Source organism: Mustelus asterias, chromosome 4, assembly GCF_964213995.1.
Source record: "Mustelus asterias chromosome 4, sMusAst1.hap1.1, whole genome shotgun sequence".
Lineage (NCBI taxonomy): Eukaryota > Metazoa > Chordata > Chondrichthyes > Carcharhiniformes > Triakidae > Mustelus > Mustelus asterias.
Genome location: NC_135804.1, coordinates 16,841,915 through 16,865,753, shown reverse-complemented (window position 1 = coordinate 16,865,753; position 23,839 = coordinate 16,841,915). Strand labels below are relative to the sequence as shown.

The 23,839-nt window shown below is 43.6% G+C and overlaps 1 protein-coding gene across 1 annotated transcript in view; it reads right to left on the bottom strand.

The window, feature by feature from the left end:
• The window catches only part of LOC144492419 (rifampicin phosphotransferase-like), a 103,715-nt gene that overhangs the window by 30,680 nt on the left and 49,196 nt on the right, over window positions 1–23,839 (bottom strand). The window contains 6 exon segments of the mRNA XM_078210428.1: window positions 983–1,067; window positions 3,401–3,487; window positions 9,372–9,464; window positions 9,806–9,877; window positions 17,166–17,267; window positions 21,499–21,570. Coding sequence (XP_078066554.1) covers window positions 983–1,067; window positions 3,401–3,487; window positions 9,372–9,464; window positions 9,806–9,877; window positions 17,166–17,267; window positions 21,499–21,570 — 511 coding nt within the window.

The window sequence follows — 23,839 nt, the reverse complement described above, 5'->3', positions numbered from 1 at the left end:
AGGGTTGTGCCTGTAAAACAGGCATAGCATTGACAAATTTCTAAACCAGTGTGTGCTTGAGGCACATAAAACTTCCAAGTCACGATTTAAATCAACGATCATTGAGCTGAAACAAACTGGGATGGAAATCGAAACTTTCCCTGAACTTGGTCAGTGTGGTTAAGTTGAAGAAACCTCAAAACATTTCTGGTTTATATTGAAGTTGGTCAGTTCTTCTTTCGAGCAAGCTGGATTATGAACAGATTTGATTCAGCAGTCAAGAATTATGATGTGAAGACAAGATAGAAACAGAAATCTCCCAGTGATTGTGGGGCAATCTAGAAGAAATAAGATTAAATGTAATGTAGGACAAGAATTAGAGGTAGTCATACAGCACGGTTTTGAGGCTGAAGAATATGTTCCCAGTTAATAAACAAACCGGTGACTACTCATTCCAACATTAGCCAAAATGGTTCGAGGAAAGACTATTAAAGGGAGTCTGGGAATAAAGTACTGGTGGCCATTTGTTAGGGTAGGATTGCATTGTTAAGGTACATTGTTCCAGTTAATAATGTTGACAAGGAAGACCCAGCCTTCAAAGCCAGAGATACAGATATAATGAGAGAAGCATGTGACAGGCATATAGAGAGTGAAAAAAGGGTAATAGTGGGGTATAAATGTAAATATGTATAAATAGATATTTATATATGTAATAGTGAGACAGAGAGAGAGAGAGAGAGGGAAATCGAGAAAGGGAAACAGCCAAAAATGCAATTGCAGGGAATGAAATGCTACCTGAAATTTTGCTGGGATTCTCCCACCCTCCTGCCCACTTTAGCAAATAATCAACCAGAAAATGGCATAAAGGTCTGAAAATTAACATTTCAAACAATTCTCCACCAAAGGTTCTTCCGAGAGAGGAAATTCTGCCCTGACTCTGCTATCTCTGAGCACGACCGCAAGAGATCCTCGCATATTGACAAAGTATTTGTTTGTATCTTACTATGTTTTCGTTGTAGGAAAAGGTGCATTACAATACTGGTCCAAACTGTAGACTTGGCTGATACCATGATCGAGGTCCTCCAACTCTGAGAAGAAATCAGAAAATTGTGCCTTCACAATCACAGAAATTGCAACAGAATATCAACGGAATTGTAATCAGTCTACAGTTAGACAGAAGATAACTATGTTTTGGTCTTGGGCAAAAGCATGGAATGAGTAATTGTGCATTGGCAGCGGCATGTTGGCTTTTAATGAAAAAGAAAATAAACTTAATTGATGTGAAGGTCTTTACAATCAGACAGGATTTAATAAGGTGAGTGTAGAGAAGCTGTTTCTACTTCTGCGGCAATCCAAAGCTTGGGGTCATAAATATAAGATAGTCAATGTTTTTGATTTGATTTGAGTTATTATTGTCACATGTATTGGGATACAGTATTGTTTCTTGCTATACAGACAAGACATACCGTTCATAGAGTACATAGGGGAGAAGGAAAGGAGGGGGTGCAGAATATAGTGTTGCAGTTACAGATAGGGTGAAGAGAAAGATCAACTAAGTACATGATATGTCCATTCAAAAGTCTGATGGCAGCAGGGAAGAAGCTGTTCTTGTGTTGGTTGGTATGTGTTCTCAGTCTCTTGTATCTTTTTCCCGATGGCAGAACGTGGAAGAGAGTATGTCTGGGGTGCATGAATAAATCCAATAAGAAATTTAGAAGGAACTTTGTTATGCAGGGAATAGTGAAAATGTGGAACTTGCTATCACATAAAGCTAGTAAGTACATGAGAGGGAAGGAGTAGAAGGATATCTTGATAGAGACATAAAGCAGAGTGGGAGGAGGCTTTTGTGGAGCAGTAACATGGCAGAGGCCTTAGGGGTCGAATGGCCTGTTTCAGTGCTGCAAATCCAATGCCTTTTCTAAATAAATGTGATCAGTCACGGTTTGAAGCAAGTTGTCAGTTCACTATTGCCTGTTTCATTTTATCATCAAAGACATGACCTGTGGAATTCGCTATTTTGAACCTACCTTGCATTTAGTTGATCTTTCTCTACATCCTAACTGTGACTGTAACACTACATTCTGCACCCTCTCTTTCCTCCTCCCCTATGTACTATACGAACAGTATGCTTTGTCTGTATAGCGCACAAGAATCACCACTTTTCACTGTATCCCAATACATGTGACAATAATAAATCAAATCAAATCATTCAGCATTGTTCGAGAAACCAAACTCAATAATTACTAAACCAGCTCCAATGACTTTAGGAAAACAAACTTTGAAGCTATGAAAAAGTTCCAGGGAGGATTAAAAGAAAAGCAAAGAAAAAGTAATGCAAAGAAAATAATTTTCTGGTTTTGTCTTCCCTGAGACCAGAAATTCCCATTCGAGGTCAATGGATCTTTAAACGTTCCATCAAATTTTCCATCCCACCTGCAATAATTCCCATGGTGGGCAGGACCAGAAAATTTACCCTCAGATCTTTTAAAGAAAGTATGTAGGAAATAAGTGCAAGGAAAAATACATGGTAAGAATAGCCATAATAACTCAGAAGGTCAAGGTCTGAATGTCAGAGGGAAGTACTTTAACGCAGTAGATGCAGAAAAAGGAAAAGCTACAAAATGAGGTTTAACAAGCATAATTTTATTAAGAATCTTATGTCTGTACTTCCTGTTTCAAGCATGGCTGGCCCTGTAATTTCACTTCACCTAAAAACCATACTTTAAGGCCAGTTCTAATTCAGCCAGTCTTTCAGATACTTGTTGAGGAGGAAGTAGAGATGGCCACAGTTACACCCTCTGATCATGCTCTAGTTTCCTCCCACAGTCTAAAGACGTGCAGGTTAGGCGGATTGGTCATGCTAAATTGCTCCTTAGATGTCCAGGTTAGGTGGATTAGCCATGGTAAATGTGTGGGGTTGGAGTGATAGGTCTGGGGAGAGGGTCTGGGTGGAACGCTCTATCGGAGAGTTGATGCAGACACGATGGCCTGTTCTGCACTGAAGGAATTCTATGATTCTATGATTGATGCCCCTAAACTGCATTACCTCCAAAGTTATGGAAGGGATAGCCTGTAAAGCAATAGGCCTTTTGTCCCCCATATTTATCACAGTAACATAAGAATAAAGGGACAGAATCAGGTGATTCAGCCCCTCATGCCTACTTTGCCATTCAATTTCCTTTTATCCACTTTAGTTCCCTATCCCTTAATTTATCTCCCTAATTAGAATAATGCGCAAACTATGGTCAAATGTAATATTATATTATCAATGCGGGAAAAATTAAATAAACAGGCAGATTTGTTTATGCTTGAGTTTGCCGATGCCACTTGAATTATGTTGCTTAATCAAATTGATGTACACTGCCTCTGTGAAACCTCCATCCCATAGTTTGTAGAATTTAGCTGAGAAACAATGTCTTACCTTATAAAACTCTGGGAGTTCTCGATCGATGTTCAAGTAAAATAATTCGGCTGTGTTTGCAGGCGGAACCTGATACATCTTCAGTTTCTTCTCCAAAAACCAAATGTTTTTTCAGCGCTTAGCAGAAACTGGAAGTGATTCAAGTAGAGATATCGTGACGTTTACAACTTTAGTAACAACTGGCGAAAATGACGGGCAGAATTTATTGATTTAATAAAACAGCCGATGGTATTTAACTTTAAATAATTGACTTTGTGATATATGTAATCGCAGCTCAATGATAAAAGTAAATGCAATATACATAATTTACCAGCATTTTAGAAAACTGCAGTAAACGATTACAATTTCAGATCCAAGAAATTCAGCATTTCCTGACTGGGATATTTTATTGCACACCGTCTGATCTCTGGAGTATTTTGTGCAGTTTGTGAATAAAATCTGTGGTCATAGTGGTTTACAGCATGGAAACAGGCCCTTCGGCCCAACTTGTCCATGCTGCCCAGTTTTTAACCACTAAGCTATCCCCAATTGCCCATGTTTGACCCATATCCCTCTATACCCATCTTACCCATGTAACTGTCTAAATGCTTTTTAAAAGACAAACTTGTACCTGCCTCTACTAAAACCTCTGGCAGCTCATTCCAGACACTCACCACCCTCTGTGCAAAAAAATTGGTCACTAAGGTTCTTTTAACTGGGCAAAATTGCATGATATACAACATCTTAACTCTTCAGGGAAATCTGTGAAATTTCGTCCCGACCGTTGGGAGAGAAGCTGGTCTCAGCTCCACTTATTTTTCAGACAGAAATTAGTGCAGCGGCTATGAATTTAGTAGCGGGATGGTCTTAATTTGCATAGATTTTGGCCCCATTGCTAATTTTTTGGGCCCAATTTTAGCCATCAAGAGACCCTTTTAGAAATGTTAACGAGCCTGTTTTAGAACCACACCCTGAATGGGAGATGGCTGCCCTGAATGCAGCTAGTGATTATTGCACTCAGGTCCTGTAGTAAGGCAAATCCAGGGAATGTGGACTGCAGCAGGAGAGGAATGTATGGAAATGTATGGAAAGGGTTAAACACACAGCACTGTAGAATCCACACTCACTGCAGGCAGATGCATGACAAATTACAAATAACCATATCTTAGACGGCACTAACAGTCACATCCCTGATGAGATCGTTCCGAAGTTACAGCGACAATAAGGGAATAGATATCACTCATCAAGGCTCTAAGAAGTCCAGAGGAACTATTGTGCCTCTGAAAATCTAATCAAGTATCCGGGAGATGTGACAATTAACACCCCATTGAAATCAGTTTGACTAACACATATATTGTAAACAGGTAAACAGGAGATGTCCAGAAAACAATTAAAAGCTAAAGCACTCAAGACAATGGAACCACATAATGTAATCAAAAACCGAACTGTAACCAATTCAAAATAACAATATGATGACCTGATGTAAATGTAATGCTTTGTAACGTAAAGAAAGGGGTATAAGAATCTCTGAGAGCCAATGCTCAGTAAAGTAGCTCGGAAGCAAACTGGAGTTACAGCCACGAGTTCTGCTCTCCCTCATGCATGTTGAATAAAGCCGTTTTTGTTGAAGTTTTACACGGCCTCAGAAGACTCAGTTCGTTCACTCCCTCCTACAGGTCTACATGCAGCCAAACTAGCAGTTCAGGGAACATTAAAAAGGAAATGGTTTTTTAAAAAGTCCTGAATGTCAGGAATTCCTTAAGTGCGTTACAGCTAATGAAGCATTTCTGTTGGGTAGTCACTGTTGTTATGTAGGAAACGCCACAGCCAATTATGTGAGTGCTGATAATTCCACAAATAGCAAGATAATAATGACTAGACAATCTGTTTTCAGTTGTTAGTTCAGGGATAAGGATTGGCCAAGTCTCTGGGGATGACTCTCCTACACTTCTTGCTAATAGCGGCATGGAATCATTTACATTGACCAGAGCTATCAGACAGGGGCATTGGATTGACGTCTGATCGGAAAATTGGTATCTCCCAAAGTACGGCCCTCCTTCAGTACTACGCCAATTTGGAATCAATAATTAGGGCATTGACACTTGGTGGCACAATAGTTAGCACTGCTGCCTCACAGCGCCAGGGAGCCAGGTTCAATTCTGGCCTTCGGTTACTGTCTGTGTGGAGTTTGCACTTTCTCCCCGCGTCTGCGTGGGTTTCCTTTGGGTCCAAAGATGTGTAATTAGGTGGTTTGGCCATGCTAAAATTGATCCTAGTGTCAGAGGGATTAGCAGGGTAAATGTGTGAGGTTACAGGAAAAGGGTCTGGGCGGGATTGTGGTCGGTACAGACTCGGTGGGCCGAATAGCCTCCTTCTGTACAGGGATTCTATGAAAAATTGATAGAAGTCACGGAGTATGGCACTCAGTATGAAAACAGGTTTCATGGTCTTGAACCTGCCCTATAAGACATTAAGTGCTATAGGTAAAAGTGCCTCAGATAAGATCACCTCAAATATTGCCTCAGGCGGGTCAGATCAGTATGTGAGACAAAGTGAACATGAAATAAAATTAATGAAAAGGGAACTAAAAATAGATTGTTAAATGGATTGAATTTTCCCGTTCTGCCTGGGATCTTCCGGTCCCACCGAAGGAGACTCCCCCCACCTCCCCCCACCCCCCACAGTGGGTTTCCTGGTGGTGGAATGGCGAGCCACGCAAAACATCATAGGCATCGGCAGGACTGAAAGATCCAACTGTCGGCCAATGTAGAACCACCTCCGCCACCAGCGAGCACACAGCGGGGGAGGGTGGAGGAAATCCTGGCGAATGAGTCCTACTTTCCTCTCCAGCAGCCAGGTTCGAGAGTTTTGTTGGAGTGGAAAGTCCCAGCAAATCCAGTCTGAAGCTGTTCATAACTTTCCATCCATTAGGACCAATCATGGACAGCAATCAATAGTTTATGCTCAAATTCTCCAGGAGCAAGTCCGCTGTGAGAAACACTTCAAGAAGCACGTCCAAGGGCTGAGAAGGAAATTTTGATCCAATATCTACTCTCGAAAGGTGATAGATATTTGGAATGATCCACAAAGACCTTCTGGAAATTCAGAATGTAGCTGGTTGCTAGACTGAGAGATTTGGAGTGCCAGTCGGATGACTTTGAGTGGACTAAGTGACTTTTTTCTCATGTTTTTATCATAAAATCCCTACAGTGCAAAAGGAGGCCATTTGGCCCACCGAGTCTTCACCGACTACAATCCCACCCAGGCCCTATTCCCGTAACCCCATTTACTCTGCTAGTCCTCCTGACACTAAGGCGCAATTTAGCATGGCAGATCAACCTAACCCGCACATCTTTGGACTGTGGGAGGAAACCGGAGCACCCGGAGAAAACCCACGCAGAGATGGGTAGAACGTGCTAACTCCACACAGACAGTGACCGAGCGAGGAATTGAACCTGGGTCCCTGGTGCTGTGAGGCAGCAGCGCTCACCACTGTGCCACCATGCTGCCCATTCTTATGATCAAAGGCTGGTTTGTAAAACCAAGCAAGGTCAGGCTTTAAGAGTTCTATATACTGAGCTTTGATAACTAGAAGTAGCAGCCGGGTAGATTGGAAGATTGTGAAACACGGAGCTGGGACAATGATCAAGAACACTTTCTTCACAGGATGTGTATCTGGTAGAAAGTTACTTGGCAAGCTGCATCAGAAGCTGCTGATGAGTTTAAAGTTTATTTATTTAAAACTTTACTATATATTTGGCGTATTTCCTTGGATAGCTAGGGGGATGCCTTTGGAGAGGCAGGGTACCCCAGTGGAATTAACTTTAAAATTTTGTTTATTGCCCCAGAAGTGGCACAAAACAAATTCCAACTGTCTTCCCTGAACTCAGGGGAGTCAGAGGGTGGGGCTCCTGGTCTCACAGGGCAGTGATTGTTGCCCCTATTGACTCATGCACCCAGATGCCAGGATGAACTTTGTGCTGGAGAAGAGCATATTATGCTTTGTGTGAAGGAAGATAGAAGGTGGGAATGACCCCTCACACGTAGAGGCCATAGGAAGCAATCATTGTGAGCAACCAGAGGCCAGAGGGGGGGCACAGGTCAGGGACACTGCCTGTGCACCAGAAAGGAGAAGAAGGAGAGGCAGGAAAACGAGATACTACCCTGTGGCTAGAGTGTACAGTCCTAGAGCATCTCCCCTCCATATAATGGGGAACCAATGCCAAAGGTGACTGAGGCCAAGAAGTGAGGTGGTGGCAGATACATATCATGTGGTTCAGCAGCAACGCGAGCCATAGTCCATTGACCCCTCCCATTGCCCTGCCAGTGGCTGTGAAGGTAATTTCACTATCAATTTTCATGCCTCAGGATCTTACCAGAGATATCCAGGAGACCTGTCTGGTACAGCCCAGTCAGTAGCAGGCAGCTGCATTAAGGTTATAACCAATGCTCTGTTTGCTTATGTGGGGAGTGCGTACATTTCCCTGTAGATTTGGCATCTCAGATGCAGGGAGCCACAACCTTTGCCCAATTAGCAGGCTTCCCTCGGGTGTAGGGTGTTAGTGATTCCACCCATGTTTCCATAAAGGCCCCAACTCAACATCTGACCAACTTTATTGTCAGCTGAATGCACTTCCACTCAAATAATGTCCAAGTGTTTTGTGACCACAGCAAAGTGTTCTTTCCTGTGTGTGTGTGTGTGTGTGTGTGTGTGCAAGGTTCCCTGGTATCTGCTGTGTTCCTTCATACTATGGAATTACCTACTTCCCTCTCTAAAGGGCGATAAGGAGCATGGCCTGCCTTGTCTTGCAGGCACCCCATTGGCCTCCTTCAGACTGTGACCTCTGCATCTGAGCATGGGCAGGCATAGCCACTGGCACATGTGCAGCAAACAAGGGCTCTGGTAGAGGTGCTGGGGATGTGAAGGATGATGAGGGCACTTAGCAGCTCTTGGTGCCTTCGCCCTCCTCAGTTACCTTGCACAGCTCCAGATTGGCCTTCAGGTAGGGTTGATGTGACTGGCTACTGGTGCGTGGTGTGAGAGTGTGCAGCTGTGAGGGATATGGTCCAGGGTCAAGAGTCTGAGTATTTCCTGATAGATGGGTGGCACAAGGACAATCGGGTGAGATAATGAGCATGGCATTGTTCATCCTTCATCCATCCACTGTGGCTTGGCAGCTAACCACATGACCGCACAATATCTGTGACAGATTCCGGTAGCAAAACAATGTCATTTCCATGGCCGCGCCTTGTGAACCCACTCCGTATTTTCAGTACTTCAATCGAGTACACTCTAATGTGGCAGCAACAATGACAATTCTCCCAAAGAGAAATCCCAGGTTGGGCTATTCATTCCAGGGTGAGTTAACAGTTGACCAACAATTACAGCTTGGACACTCAACTGACAAGGAAATTACATCTCTGCTTAAGCACAGGGTCTTCATCATTGACGACTCAAACATACCTTTCAGAAGGGCCACTTTTTATAGTCTCCTAGGTCTTGCAACCGGTGCTGAGCCCGCCTCACACCCTATACTACCGGCATTGCTTTTTCCGACTCCTATTGCAGCCCGTTACCCCATAGACCGGAAATCAGAAGTTCAGCTTGCCATTTTTAAGGATCGGGCTTGCGGAGCCAGGAAAAATTGAAGCCGTAGTTCCTGTTTTATTCATGATCCCATGCTGAGAATGGACCTTCGTTGTCATCAGATCCGAGAGCGCTGAACACTCATAATAGGAATCTGTGGACAGGCCTTCTGCAATGTTTCACCCATTACAGTGAATGATGGAAGATTGTGGGGAATAGGTACCTGCTTTTTTCATAGGTGATTCCTGGAAAATAAGCCCAGCAATAGGAATAATCCAGTGGTTAATTTGGCCGTTTACTGTCACAGTCTACAATGAAGAATGGGCACCTGACTTGGGTATTAATGTGGATCTACTATGCGTACAGCACTAGGCACTGCTAAATATTATAATATGTACATACTACCTTTAAAACCTTTGTTGAATTAATTACTCTTCTCCAAAAGGATGTTTGCCCATGAATGAAAATAACATCTTTCAAAGTCACTTCTTTCAACACCTAGAGAATGAAAATAATATTAAATTAATTTCACAAGCAGCTGGTGAAGATGGCTTATTTAAAACAACATCTGTTAATAGTTCATTTATGAATCACACATCCAGTAATCAAATTTGCTCTTTCTCAGAGTAAATGTTTAACCTTATTTGGGAAGCTATTCATAGACAGTTGCCTGAATTTCCGATTCCGTGTAGGCTTTCCCCATGTTTTAATGGAATAGTTGAATGGCATTTCATTATTGATGCCTTTGGCAGCTTGTGCCACAAATCCACTTCAATTCATCAACAAGTGATCGCAAATATCAATTGTATTGGTTTTAAATACAATCATTCAAAACTTACATTTCCCCGTATAGAAAAGTCAAAATCGTTCTTCTCCGTTAACAGATGACACTCTACTGCTTTATAGGTGGTCTACGGAACAAAACAAATTACCTTGGATTATATTTATAGAATCATAGGATCATACAGTGCAGAAGAGGCCCTTCAGCCCATCGAGTCCACTCCGGCACATTAGAAACACCTGAACTCCCACCTAATCCCACTTGCCAGCACTTGGCCCATAGCCCTGAATGTTATGACATGCCAAGTGCTCATCCAGGTACTTTTTAAAGGATGTGAGGCAACCTGGCTTCAGCACCCTCTCAGGCAGCGCAGTCCAGACCATCACCACCCTCTGGGTAAAAAGGCTTTTCCTCACATCCCCCCTAAACCTCCTGCCTCCTCATCTTGAACCTATGTCCCCTCGTGACTGGTCTTTCATTTGACCTTTATTGTGCATAAACAATGATTGCTATTGGATCTTGTGTGACATTGCAATTTTAAAGGCAACATTAAGATATATTAATGGGATGGTTTCACCACTGCTTTTACACTGAAGTAAAACAACTACAAATACACATCACAACAAAACCAACAGAGAATTTGTGAGCACAAGTAACTTGAAGATACCAGGGCTGTGGAAGTGCTTATGGGAGGTAATCTTGAGTTTTGCTCCCCCTGCTGAGTATTTGTCATCAATGCTAGACCAAGTTTAAAAAGTCTCCGGCATTGCACTGGACGGACAGGGAGATTTTCAACACATTGCTGGGAATTTACTTGGGAAATTCTTCCAATTAGCTGAAAAAGACCAGTGGATATCTCAGTTACATCCAAGGCCTTCCGCCAATCTTCTGCGAAAGTTACAGTGACTGACCAATTCAGAGGCCATTAAAGGAAAATCCCAATGCTGAATTTCAATATATTACTGTTAATGATCATGCCAGTTCTATCCAAACTTAAAATGTAAGGGCCTGATAAATGGAGTAGACACGTGGTAGCACAGAACTTGAATATTGCTGAAATGAGATACACTGCTGAAGAGATTTGTTTTGCACTCATTCGGACAAAAGTAAGAATGTCAAAGGGTGCTGATTAATTGTTAAATCAGCTCTGATTGACTGAGGCTTTGCCATGGAGAGAGCAATGGGAACTATAGGTTATTAGTGTAACTATTAGCTGGTGTGTTGCCAGCTATGAAGGCTATAAATCTCAGTGACTGGCTAATCAAATTGAAGAGCATGTCTATTCAGTTGCTCATAACAGGCAAAGTACAGATCATACTCAACCAGCCCGCACTGGCAAAGCTAAAAACAAAACACCTACTATTAGATGTGATTCCGTGATTGGGCAGCACTTGCTGAACAGCACTGAGTGTGCTAATAGCTACATGAACAACCTATTTAATACAACCAATTAACTCATAATGTAGCTCATTTACACTGGCTAGAAGTGACATACATTTATACGCAGAGACCCATTCTCTGCAAATAAGAGAAATAAGTTTGAGCCATGTGGTATGTTTTGAAGATAATATGCATTCACTGATTGGGACACCATATAATTATATGCAAAGGAGTCTGGGTAGATCTTTGGTCTGCAACAGTTGGCGTTCCCAAATTAGTGGAGGTCAAGGTTGAATTTCAGGACAGGTACTGCCTGTGGCACCCTGTGCGGATGCACCTTAACCACACTCCGCTGAGCTATTGAAAATTGCACTGACTACAAGAGCCAAAATGATGAAATAGCTAAAGGATATTGACTGGAGACAGGAAATTAGAACCACAAATGAAGAAGCATCAGTAAACAGGCAGGCAGAGTTAAAGCCCCAGGCCAGGCAAAGATAGACAATGATTCTACTCCTATATCTTATGAACTTATGAACTATCTGATTATTACTGCTATTGAAACTTGATTTTAATAATGTCAGCTGCTTATGAATAATTGTCGAATGGATTGATTTCCATTGAAGGTAAGGTGTCAAAAGACATTGCTCTGAATTTCCTCATCTTCCGCACTTTGGCTGATGTTACGCCATACCGTAATTGTGAATACACATTATCACCAGTTTTTCAATAGTTCTAATCTTACATAACTGAAGTGGTCAGGCCTCACTTGCAAAGTTGCTCAAATAGTTGGATGTTTTCTAGGTGTACATCACTGATGCAGTTGGTTTAATGTTACACCTCCTTTATACTTTTTTTTTCTAAAGGTAAAGAGACAGAAGATTTTGCATGTTCAAGAAAGGGAATAGGGATAGCCCAGGAAATTACCGACCGGTGAGTCTAACCTCAGTGGTTGGTAAGTTGATGGAGAAGATCCTGAGGGACAGGATTTATGAACATTTAGAGAAGTTTAGTATGCTCAAAAGTAGTCAGCACGGCTTTGTCAAAGGCAAATCGTGCCTTACGAGCCTGGTGGAGTCCTTTGAAAATGTGACTAAACACGTTGACGAAGGAAAAGCGGTAGATGTGGTTTACATGGACTTCAGCAAGGCACTCGATAAGGTCCCCCATGCAAGATTTCTCGAGAAAGTGAGAGGACATGGGATCCAAGGGGCTGTTGCCTTGTGGATCCAGAACTGGCTTGCCTGCAGAAGGCAGAGAGTGGTTGTAGATTGGTCTTTTTCTGAATGGAGTTCGGTCACCAGTGGTGTGCCCCAGGGATCTGTTCTGGGACCCTTGCTGTTTGTCATTTTCATAAATGACCTGGATGAGGAAGTGGAGGGATGGGTTGGGAAGTTTGCTGACGACACGAAGGTTTGTGGGGTTGTGGATAGTCTGGAGGGATGTCAGAAGTTACAGAGGGACATAGATAGGATGCAAGACTGGGCGGAGAAGTGGCAGATGGACTTCAACCCAGATAAATGTATAGTGGTACATTTTGGCGGGTCAAATGGGATGAAGGAGTATAATATCAAGGGTAAGACTCTTAGCAGTGTAGAGGATCAGAAGGACCTTGGGGTCCGGGTCCATAGGACTCTTAAATCGGCCTCGCAGGTGGAGGAGGTGGTTAAGAGGGCGTATGGTGTGCTGTCCTTCATCAATCGAGGGATTGAGTTTAGGAATCGGGAGATAATGATGCAGCTTTATAAGACCCTCGTCAGACCCCACTTAGAGTACTGTGCTCAGTTCTGGTCGCCTCATTACAGGAAGGATGTCGAAATTATTGAAAGGGTGCAGAGAAGATTTACAAGGATGTTGCCTGGATTGGGTGGCATGCCTTATGAGGATAGGTTGAGGGAGCTCGGTCTTTTCTCCTTGGAGAGACGAAGGATGAGAGGTGACCTGATAGAGGGGAACACGTTGTTGAGAGGTATAGATCGGGTGGATTCTCGGAGGCTTTTTCCTAGGGCTGAAATGGCTGCTATGAGAGGACACAAGTTTAAGGTGCTGGGGAGTAGGTACAGAGGAGATGTCAGGGGTAAGTTTTTCACTCAGAGGGTGGTGGGTAAGTGGAATCGGCTGCCGTCAATGGTGGTGGAGGCAAACTCAATAGGGTCTTTTAAGGGACTTCTGGATGAGTACATGGGACTTAATAGGATTGAGGGTTATAGGTAAGCCTATATATAGGCCTAGGTAGGTAGGGACATGACCGACGCAACTTGTGGGCCGAAGGCCTGTTTGTGCTGTCGTTTTTCTATGTTCTAAGTGCAAGGATAAGTGAGGCTCAGAGTTATGCAGTGTAGCAATAGTGATGGGAAAGCTGGAGTGAGAGATGTGGGGAGTGCGAAGATGTAAATGTGGAGGAAGATGTTTTGGAGGTTGTCTAAGGCAGTTGGTGTGAGTTAAGGAAATTGTGGACACCTTTACACAATATGTAATGTGGTAAATCAGTCGTGTGAATATTCTTTCAGAGATTAAAAAGTTCATTTTTGATTAATTTATAGGATGTGGGCATCACTGGCTAGGTCAGCATTTACTGCCCATTCCTAGTTGCTTTTGAGACAGTGGTGGTGAGCTGCCTTCTTGAACCGCTGCAGCCCCTGAGGTGTAGGTACACCCACAGTGCTGCTAGGGAGAAAGTTCCAGGATTTTGACCCAGTGACAGTGAAGGAATGTTGATATGTTTCCAAGACAGTGGCTTGGAAGGGAACTACCAGGTGGTGGTGTTCCAGGATGGGTACAGAAGAGGGCATGTGGAGACGTGCCATCATTTCCTTCACTTGTGAATGTTTTTCACTTCTTTCTATATTGCTTTTTCAGTTCTTCAAGATGGTCGTGAGTCAGATGCAATATTTATCACTTGGAAAGAACAAGAGTGAATAAGGAATCAAAATGATTCTAATGTCATTTCAGTAATTCCAGAGGTAAATTTTCAACTTGTCATTTCAATGGAAGTGAAATGTCAAGAGGCAACTGTTACACCCTGGCAACAAGCTGAGAATCAAGTGTAATCTCACTAGCTATAATAAAGCAGAGGTGGCAAAATTGGTGTATGCTGGGAACCCAGTAAATAATGCATTTTCCAAAAACGCTATTAAATAAGGTTTCAGTGCATATTTTATGCTGGATAAACTTGTGCATTTGTAATTGAAAGTGTTGTTGCAACTTGCACTGATTCCTGTTCAAACATTACCCTGTGCTTGCTGACATACATTCGCTCCCAATGCCTCGATTTTAAAATTTCCTTTGCTGCTTTGAAACCTGCTCATGGCCTTCCCACCCACACCCACCCTCTTCATCTCTGCAAACTCCGTCTGCCACACAACGCTCTGAGGCGCCTGCACTCCTCTAATCCAACCCGAGCATATCCCCGACTTCCAGCTTCCTCGGCCATAAGCTTTGGAATTCCCTCCCTAAAGCTTTCTACCTCCATGCCTCCCTTTTCTCCTTGAAGTGGCTCGTTAAAATCTAACACTCGGACCAAATGCCTGTCCAATTTTCCTTCATGTGGCTTAGTGTCAAATTTAATTTCATGAAACTCTTGAATTGCCTTGGCATGTTGTGCAAAGTTAAAACAACTATATAAATACAAGTTTCTGTAAGCCATTATGCCAATCAGAAGCAAAAGCTTGAAGCTTCCTGGCATTCCCAATTATTTTAATGTGCCTACTCATGTGAGTGTCATTGTGGCCCTGGCACTTGGTGGAAGCACAGTAAGAAGTCTCACAACACCAGGTTAAAGTCCAACAGGTTTATTTGGTAGCAAATACCATAAGCTTTCGGAGCAATGCTGGTGGAAATTACAGTGCGTCCCAAGCAGTGGTCTGGACATCTCCACTGTCTGAGTGAATATTTAAGAGGTTGGAACCATGGTGATCAGCAGTTGATAAATAAACAGAGAAAACAGATGTGGGCATGAGGAATGATAGTATAGGATGTGACTGTTCTGTTTATGATGCATCTCTTTGTGTCCTGGAGTAACTGTCTGATCAGAGGATGCAGTGGTTTTTTCTCTGTGATAGAAGAAAATCTGACAGTGGTTTGGGGGAGAGCCAGGCAAATAGCTTCATAGAATCATACAGTGCAGAAGGAGGCTATTTGGCCCGTCAAGTCTGCACCAACCACAATCCCACTCAGGCCCTATCCTCACAACCCTATGCATTTACCCTAGCTGGTCCCTCTGACACTAAGGGGCAATTTAGCATGGCCAATCCACCTAACCCGCACATCTTTGGACTGTGGAAGGAAACCAGAGTGCCTGAAGGAAGCCCACACAGACACGGGGAGAATGTGCAATCTCCACACAGACAGTGACCCAAGCTGGGAATCGAACTTGGGTCCCTGGTGCTGTGAGGCAGCAGTGCTAACCACTGTGCCACCATGCCACCCCATGACAGGGGAGGTCCCAGAGGATTGGAGAATAGCGAATGTTGTTCCTTTGTTTAAGAAGGGTAGCAAGAAGGAATCCAGGTAATTACAGGCCGGTGAGCCTTACATCAGTGGTAGGGAAATTATTGGAGAGGATTCTTCGAGGCGGGATTTATTCCCACTTGGAAATAAGTGGACAAATTAGTGAGAGGCAACATGGTTTTGTGAAGAGGAGGTCGTGTCTCATGAACTTGATCGAGTTTTTCGAGGAAGTGATGAAGATGATTGATGAGGGTAGGGCAGTGGATGTTGTCTACATGGACTTCAGTAAGGCCTTTGACAAGGTCCCTCATGGCAGACTGGTGCAGAAGGTGAAGTTGCATGGGATCAGAGGTGAGCTGGCAACATGGATACAGAACTGGCTCGGTCAAAGAAGACAGAGGGTAGCAGTGGAAGGGTGCATTTCTGAATGGAGGGCTGTGACAAGTGGCGTTCCTCAGGGATCAGTGCTGGGACCTTTGCTGTTTGTAATATACATAAATGATTTGGAGGAAAATGTAACTGGTTTGATTAGTAAGTTTGCGGATAACACAAAGGTTGGTGGATTTGCGGATAGCGATGAGGACCATCAGAGGATACAGCAGGATATAGATCAGTTGGAGACAATTTAGCATGGCCAATCAACCTAACCCGCACATCTTTGGACTTTGTTACGCTAAACATCAGAACAGTATTTTACACTGTTGAAACTTTTATTTAGGTGCAATTGTTACATATTTCTATCTCAATATAGTAACATATGGCACTAATTAATCTTTTATGGTGTTGCTTTTGGTCAGCTTGGATGTACAGTTACAGGCCATAAAAATTCACAATGTGAGCTCTTATTCCAATAAGATTATGAGGGGCATGGAGAGGATGGATAGGGAGCAGTTGTTCAACTGCTTAGTTGAAGGGTCAGTTATGAGGGAACACAAGTTAAAAGTGAGGGGTGGGAGGTTTAGGGGGGATTTGAGGGAAAGCTTTTTTACCCAGAGGGTGGTGACGGTCTGGAATGCGCTGCCTGGAAGGGTGGTGGAGGTGGGATGCCTCACATCCTTTGAAAAGTATCTGGATGAGTACTTGGCACGCCATAACATTCAAGGTTATGGGCCAGTGCTGGCGAGTGGAATTAGGTGGGCAGGTCAGGACCTTTCATGCGTCGGTGCAGACCCGATGAGCTGAAGGGTCTCTTCTGCACTGTGGTATTCTGTGATTCTGTGAACCCTGTTGAAACATGCAGGATCAGCAGACGAACTACAAGGAATAGGCTTTTTGTCATCTGGGTATCCCCCATACACTTTCCCCAGCCACAAAAGAGGCCAGAAATCTCAGGTGAAATGGCAGATCGGGGGGGAGCCGAAACGAGGTTCAATAATACGCAGGAACTATTAGCCAGCAACCCCTGTTCATTTACTTATGATTCAAATTGAACTTTACATTTTCAAGTAGATATTTACAAAGGCTATCGTGGCTGGTCATTGAGGTTTAGATTTTCCACTTTGATATTAACTTCCCCAGATTAAAATTACCCCAACTAATTAAACAACAGCGGCTGAACAATAAAATGAAGAAGCAGCTACGTACCTAACATTCGAGGTCGTCATCCAGAAGTAGTCTGTGCACAATGCGGAGTCAAAATCATGCATCAGCTCAAATTCAGATTCGATGTCAAGAGTCGTCACTGGCCTAGCCTGATTAAAATAAATGATAATGTGAAAAGCGTTCACTGACAGCGAATTTTGTATCGTGTCTGTAATGTCATCGTCATTCCATGAAAGCAATTTCTTTGCATATTCAAACACTGTGATTGTGATCAGATTTCTCAGATAGGTGATTAATATTGGAATAATTTTTTTTATTCATTCGTGGGATACGGGGTGTCACTGGCTGGCCAGCATTTATTGACCATCCCTAGTTGCCCAAGGGCTCTAGAGTCACATGTAGGCCAGACCGGATAAGGACGGCAGATTTCCTTCCCTAAAGGATATTAGTGAACCAGATGAGATTTTTCGACAATCGACAATGGTTTCATGATCATCAGTAGATTCTTAATTCCAGATTTTTTTTTGTTGACTTCAAATTCCACCATTTGCCATGGTGGGATTCGAACCCGGGTCCCCAGAACATGAGTTGCGTTTCTGGATTAATAGTCTAGCGATAATACCAGTGAGCTATCACCACCCCTGGGAGAGAAGTTCTGTGTCAGTGGTAACCTTGTGATGTGCGTTGATAATTGTTCGGGAGGGAGAAGACACAACTTAGGGATAAAAGGAACATTCTTCGATTAAAAGGATGTGACAACCGGTGTCCCTCACGGGCCTTAAAAAGACAAATTGGAATATCTTCTTAGTATTGAGATATTTTGGAACGCTGGAGAAGCAAAAGGATTTGGATGAATACATACATAAATCAGTATAAATTAATGCTCAGGTAGAAAAAGTAATCAAATACACTAATGGAATGTTGGCCTTAATCTCAAGGGGATTGGAATTCAAAAATGAGAAAGTGATTCTTCAGTTGTTCAGCTACTACAGATCCATTCTCAAACCCATCTCAAACCCATTGTTCAATTTTGAATGTCGCACCATGGGAAAGAGATACTGGCCAGAATTCTCCAGTGTCATACGCCCCACCAACTGGCAGCAAGCACGGAGAATTTGGCACTCAACCAAATCTCGGCCGCGATTCTCCCTTCCCACTGCGCTAGTTTTTAAGTCCAGAGGGCTGAGAGCTTCTCGGCCGATTTGCGAGGTTCATGTAAGCATTCACGCCCTGCTCGTGTCTCCCAGTGCCAGATTTCCGGTGGCATCTACTCCACGCCAGAAATCAGTGGGAAGGCACAAAGACCATTTACATGGTCATTTAAATATAATTTAAATACAATTAGTGGGCCCAGGGCTGAAGACTCCGGACCCGCACGCATCTCCCAGCCCGCCAGTGTTTCACTCCAGTGGGGATTGCAGTAGCTGCCCACTTTTGGGGAACTAGCAGCCCGACTCGGCATGGGGCAGTGCCAAGGGGGTGGGGCATATGAGGGCAGGGCATAGGGGTGGGAGGGCCTAGGGGGTGATCAATGGCAGCGCGGGAAGCCGAGCCAATCAAGTGCAAAGGTGCGTGGATTGGGGAGGTACCTTATTTTGAGCCAGGGTAGGGTGGAGAACAGCCACGTATTCGATTCTGTCAGACTCTTGTTTGTACATCTATTTACCATCGGGAATAAACCCATTAATAACTTCAAGCCACAACATGTCGCCTTCAAGTTATTACATAGGCTTTCCATGATCTTTTGTGAAAGTACAGAAAATAATTGATGCTGAAATATCCTCCTCCTCAGAAATGTTAACTGAAAGGATTAATAATCACATAAGCTGCAAGCTGAGCCTCAATCACACAGGGAAAGCTATGTGCAAATAACAGATTTGATAAGAGTGAAGGACCATCTAATTGAATGATGTGCAACTGCAGTTCATACATCATTAATGTTACCAGAGAGGCAGTGCTGGGTAGACTAATGGGACTGAAGGTGGACAAGTCCCCGGGTCCGGATGGAATGCATCCCAGGGTATTGAAAGAAATGTCAGAGGTAATAGTGGATGCGTTAGTGATTATTTATCAAAACTCGTTGCATTCTGGGGTAGTGCCGGTTGATTGGAAAACGGCTAATGTTACGCCGCTGTTTAAAAAAGGAAGGAGACAAAAGGCTGGTAACTATAGGCCGGTCAGCTTAACGTCTGTAGTAGGGAAAATGCTGGAATCCATTATTAAAGAGGAGATAGCAGGGCATCTGGATAGAAATGGTTCGATCAATCAGATACAGCATGGATTCATGAGGGGAAAGTCGTGCTTGACGAACATGTTGGATTTTTATGAAGATGTGACTAGGGCGGTTGATGGAGGAGAACCGGTGGATGCGGTGTTTTTGGATTTCCAAAAGGCGTTTGATAAGGTGCCCCATAAAAGGCTGCTGAAGAAGATTAGGGCACACGGATTTGGGGGTAGTGTGTTAAAGTGGATTGGGGACTGGCTATCCGACAGGAAACAAAGAGTCGGAATAAATGGGTGTTTTTCCGGTTGGAGGAAGGTAACTAGTGGCGTGCCGCAGGGATCGGTACTCGGGCCGCAACTATTTACCATTTATATAGATGATCTGGAGGAGGGGACGGAGTGTAGGGTAACAAAGTTTGCAGACGACACAAAGATAAGTGGAAAAGTGAATCGTGTGGAGGACGGAGAAGATCTGCAGAGAGATTTGGACAGGCTGAGTGAGTGGGCGAGGATATGGCAAATGGAGTATAACGTTGATAAATGCGAGGTTATACACTTTGGAGGAAATAATAACAAATGGGATTACTATCTCAATGGAAACAAATTAAAACATGCTACCGTGCAAAGGGACCTGGGGGTCCTTGTGCATGAGACGCAAAAGCCCAGTCTGCAGGTACAACAGGTGATCAAGAAGGCAAATGGGATGTTGGCCTATATCGCGAGGGGGATAGAATATAAAAGCAGGGATGTCTTGATGCACCTGTACAGGGCATTGGTGAGGCCGCAGCTGGAATACTGTGTGCAGTATTGGTCCCCTTATATGAGGAAGGATATATTGGCATTGGGGGGAGTGCAGAGAAGGTTCACCAGGTTGATACCGGAGATGAGGGGTTTGGATTATGAGGAGAGGCTGAGGAGATTGGGTTTGTACTCGTTGGAGTTTAGAAGGATGAGGGGGGATCTTATGGAGACTTATAAGATAATGCGGGGGCTGGATAGGGTGGAGGCGGAGAGATTCTTTCCACTTAGTAAGGAAGTTAAAACTAGAGGACACAGCCTCAAAATAAAGGGGGGTCGGTTTAAGACAGAGTTGAGGAGGAACTTCTTCTCCCAGAGGGTGGTGAATCTCTGGAATTCTCTGCCCACTGAGGTGGTGGAGGCTACCTCGTTGAATATGTTTAAAGCGCGGATGGATGGATTCCTGATCGGTAAGGGAATTAAGGGTTATGGGGATCAGGCGGGTAAGTGGTACTGATCCACGTCAGATCAGCCATGATCTTATTGAATGGCGGGGCAGGCTCGAGGGGCTAGGTGGCCTACTCCTGCTCCTATTTCTTATGTTCTTATGTTCTTATGTCTGCCCATTAGAACAAGCAACAATGGAAACGGAGGTTGAGATATCATTGGTCAGAGATATAGCTATCATTTCTTGATGATATAACATGCACAAGTTTTAATTGGACTTTATACCCTTATGTATGTATGATGTAACCTTAAAGTTTATTTATTAGTCACAAGTAGGCTTACATTAACATTGCAATGAAGTTACTGTGAAAATCCCCGAGTCGCCACACTCCAGCGCCTGTTCAGGTACACTGAGGGAGAATTTAGCATGGCTAATGCACCTAACCAGCACCTCTTTGGGACTGTGGGAGGAAACCAGAGCACCCAGAGGAAACCCACACAGACAAGAGCAGAACGTGCAGACTCTGCACAGACAGTGACCCAAGCCAGGAATCAAACCTGGGTCCCTGGCGCTGTGAGGCAGCAGTGCTAACCACTGTGCCACCCTGCCGGCCATTAGCTATGATTGGATAGCAATAACTCCTATACGTCTATTGGCATATGCTGATTACTTGTAATCAGAGTTGAACCTATAATTGCCTATGTATTTCTGAATTTTTCACTCTGAGTGGTCTGAATGGCTTCATTCCGAATCCTATAATTATCGTCTTCTTTGAATAAATCATCTTGAAACCACTCTGTGACTTTGTCTGGCTGCTTGAGGGGAGCAATTGTTTTAAATACAACAAGCAAACCATCATAACAGCCCTGTAACATTGACAAATACATTTTGAAAATTATATGTATATATAAGAAAAATAACACTGATTAACCTTACTTAATTTCCATAACATGCACAGTATTTTTTTTTACCTGCAGTAAATAAATATCCGTGTCTTTTATCGCCCATTCAATGTCCCTTGGGTTCCCGTAAGCTTTCTGTATCTGGTGAACAACATTGTCTCAGTCAGAATGGCTCTTAATTGTTACAAGAGATTAAGTGGTCTGATTTAAATATATGGCTAAGTTGATGTTCTGTTCATGCATACTTGCTCAAATCCAGTAATATTATTTTATAATTCAAGACAATCAACTTCAATAAAAATAAGCGTGTAAATTAAACGAATGGAAATCATGTTTTTGATCCAACAATATCGATACGATAGATGAATGCTGGGCCTTGCTGAACATTTTAAACATTGAAAAGTTATTGGGCTGGAATTAATCCGGCCAGTCACAGTGAGTGCATGGCGGCTGGACCTACTTAATCATTGGAGAGGCCCCACGTCACTCACCCAGTGATGGTAAAACGTCACTGAATTAAATCAGAGAGGAGAAGAATCTGACATGGGATTCCTGTCCAGGGCAGCATGATATCAATTGGGCTCATTAATGAGCAAATTGACACCTATTATAGAACCATTGACATAATACAGCATAGAAGGAGGCCATTTGGCCCATCCTGTCCATGCAGACCCAAAGACACCCAGGTGCCCTTTCTAATCCCATCTTCCTGCACCCGGCCCATAGCCCTGCAACTTACAGCACTTAAAAGTGCAGATCCAGGTACGTTTTAAGTGAGTTTAGTGTCTCTGCCCCCACCAACTCAGGCAGCAAATTCCAGAAACCCACCACCCTCTGCGTTTTTCCTTAAGTCCCCTCTACTCCATCTGTCACTTCTCTTGAATCTGTGACCCCCCTGGTTTTTGAACTCACAGTCAAGGGAAACAGGTTCCTCCTGTCTATTCCCTCCCTACCCCTTACAAAAGTGTATACTTCAGTCATGTTACCACAATTTAGTGGTCGCCCATGGGTTAAACGGAAGGCCCACAGTTTTCCCTTGCCCTCGGATGGCTGCCCAGCACACCTTGGGGGTCCATGTGGCACAGATTGAGGGGCAGGACATCAGGAAGATGGGGATACCAGGAAGCCGCTGAAAGCTACTCTGCCCACCCTAGCCTCTGATTCCCCTACAACCCCCCCACCCCACATCATCCTACCTTCATTCATTTTTAGTCTGGGGGTCTCTTGGTGATCCTTGACCTTTGCCACCAACTGTCCGCCAACACTATTGGCAATGGACAGCTGCTGGTCTCTGACTGGCTGACAACTCTTGGCTGGTGGGTGATACCCCGTTGGCCAGACAGAAACCAAAACTCTACTTTTGTCTCTGATTCCTTCATCTACATAACCTCTGATACTGGCAGAAACAGGTGCCGCAGAACTTAAGAGTTTTTTTGCCTCTTTATTGTGTCCTCTTTGCTTCAACTTCAAGAGACACAAAGGGCCTGATTGTAACTTTGTTAAGTGGGTGGATTTTGAATGAATTAAACATTGAAAAAAAAAGTTGTTTTGGATGTATACTGGACTGGAGTCCGCACCAGCGACAAAACTGAGCTTCGTTTTAAGTAGCTCAGCACTGCTCCAAAAGGAATTCAGTGGAGTTGCAAGTCTCTGTAAAAGCAAAATAACATTAGCCTTCACCTTTTTTCTAATCGGCTATTTTTCATTAAGATAGCAAAGAAATTTCCAGAAACATCTGAACCAAGACAATGGGTGGAATTTTCCCATCTTTCCCGTAAGGGAATCATAGCTGGGGGGGAGGGGGGAAGGGGGGGGGGTACGGACCATGCAAAAGTCAATTGACCTCGGGCAGGAATTTTCGGTCTTGGGGCAAGCGTGGCCGGAAAATCCCACCCAATGGCCAGAATTTTACCGTCTCGCCTGCCACGGGAATTGGAGCGGCTGAGGGGTGGACCACAGAAAGGTCCGTTGATCTTGGGTGGGATTTTGCGGTTTCGGGACAAGCGAGGGACCTTAAAATCCCGCCCGAAGTGTCCTGTGCAATACTTAGCAAAAGCTGACCTAGACTATAATTTCCACTCCAATGTCTAAAAATGTAAACTTAAAAACCAATTCAATTTTCATCCTGGCATTAAAGGCAACATTCATAGTGGCCTTCCCTGGCATCATCTTGGTGATTTTCATCCGTAGCCTTTATATAACCTTAACATCCTATATAAATTACACAATCTAAAACTGGATGGAATACTCTAATCTTTTCCTAACTAGTTCACACTTAACAGAACAGGACATGGTCTTTCTATTGATAAATTCTGATTGTAGATTTAAGGGTCACAAATGGGAGACAGTGGTGCAATATTTCGACTGCTAATCTAAAGACATTATGAGACTATACGTGAGGTATTATGTC